At 38.6% G+C, this 1,171-nt stretch overlaps 1 protein-coding gene across 1 annotated transcript; it reads right to left on the bottom strand.

Annotated features, from left to right (window-relative positions):
• Positions 1-12: 12 nt before the first annotated feature.
• On the bottom strand, positions 13-822 carry LOC141815923 (uncharacterized; the record flags this gene model as incomplete). Its single annotated transcript, XM_074703785.1, has 1 exon — positions 13-822. A coding segment is annotated over exon 1 (810 nt), but the record flags the coding sequence as incomplete, so codon positions are not given.
• Positions 823-1,171: the final 349 nt, after the last annotated feature.

The raw sequence follows: 1,171 nt of genomic DNA, 5'->3' as shown, positions 1-1,171 counted from the left end.
AACATGTTGAACTTCACTAACCCCTCTTGTAGTAAGTGCTCTACTCCCAAATTGTTGTGAATTCTCTGCCATGTTAGAAATTAATTCTTTTGCTTGCTCAGGGGTTTTATTCACCAAGGCTCCACCAGCTGCAGCATCGATCATGCTTCTATCCATAGGAAGTAGACCCTCATAAAAATACTGAATAAGAAGTTGCTCACTAATTTGATGTTGTGGACAGCTAGAGCATAACTTCTTGAATCTTTCCCAATAATCATAAAGAGTCTCACCCACCACTTGTTGAATTCCACAGATGCTTTTTCTGATGATTGCTGTTCTTGATGCAGGAAAGAATTTCTCCAAAAATGCTTTCTTCATTTCGATCCAACTAGTGACATGTCCAGTAGGTAAGTAGTACAACCAGTCCTTAGCCACTCCAGTCAGAGAAAATGGAAATGCTCTCAACTTTATGTCTTCTTCAGAAATCCCTTGTGGCTTCATGGTCGAACATACTACATGGAATTCATGCAAGTGTCGATTTGGATCTTCTCCAGATAATCCCTGAAACTTCGGTAGGAGATGAATCAAGCCTGATCTGAGCTCAAAATCCCCAGTCAACGCTGGATAAGCAATGCAAGAGTACTGGTAGGCATCATCAGGAGCTGCAAGCTCCTTCATAGTCTTGTTGCGATTTGCCATTGTACTATTCAAATGTGACGGACTCCTATCAGGCAAGTTTGATGTGCTCTCTCTCTCTTGAATTTTTAGAGCTCTCAGGGCTCTTAATGTCTTTTCTAACTCTGGATCAAATTCTGCTAATTTACCACCTCTGCTCCTGGTCATAAACCAATCAAAGATAAAGAGTCAAGCAGATACACAATCAAATCAATAAAAAATAAAAACAAAGAAATATAAAACTGTGCATAAGCAAAAATCAAACAAATACTACTAGTTTCCCCGGCAACGGCGCCAAAATTTGATAAGCCCTAGATTTGCTAGGTGTCACGATAGGGCTTCAAATTAGAATTTATAAATTTATCGAAAACCCACAATTAATTCAAATAAATGCAGTATAGGGGCCTCGAGTCGTATTTTTCCAAGGACTAGTAGAAAATTGTTTAATTCGAGCTTACGTGTCGTATTTTTGGGTTTTTCTAATAAAAATGGGGTTTTGGTGTTTTGGAAATGAAAT

The sequence above is a fragment of the Curcuma longa genome, unplaced genomic scaffold, assembly GCF_044706935.1.
Source record: "Curcuma longa cultivar G26 ecotype Majalengka, Jawa Barat unplaced genomic scaffold, ITB_CL_G26_1.1 contig_12339, whole genome shotgun sequence".
In the NCBI taxonomy this organism is placed as follows: Eukaryota; Viridiplantae; Streptophyta; class Magnoliopsida; order Zingiberales; family Zingiberaceae; genus Curcuma; species Curcuma longa.
The sequence above is the reverse complement of the archived record's forward strand: the minus strand, read 5'-3'. Positions and strand labels throughout refer to the sequence as shown.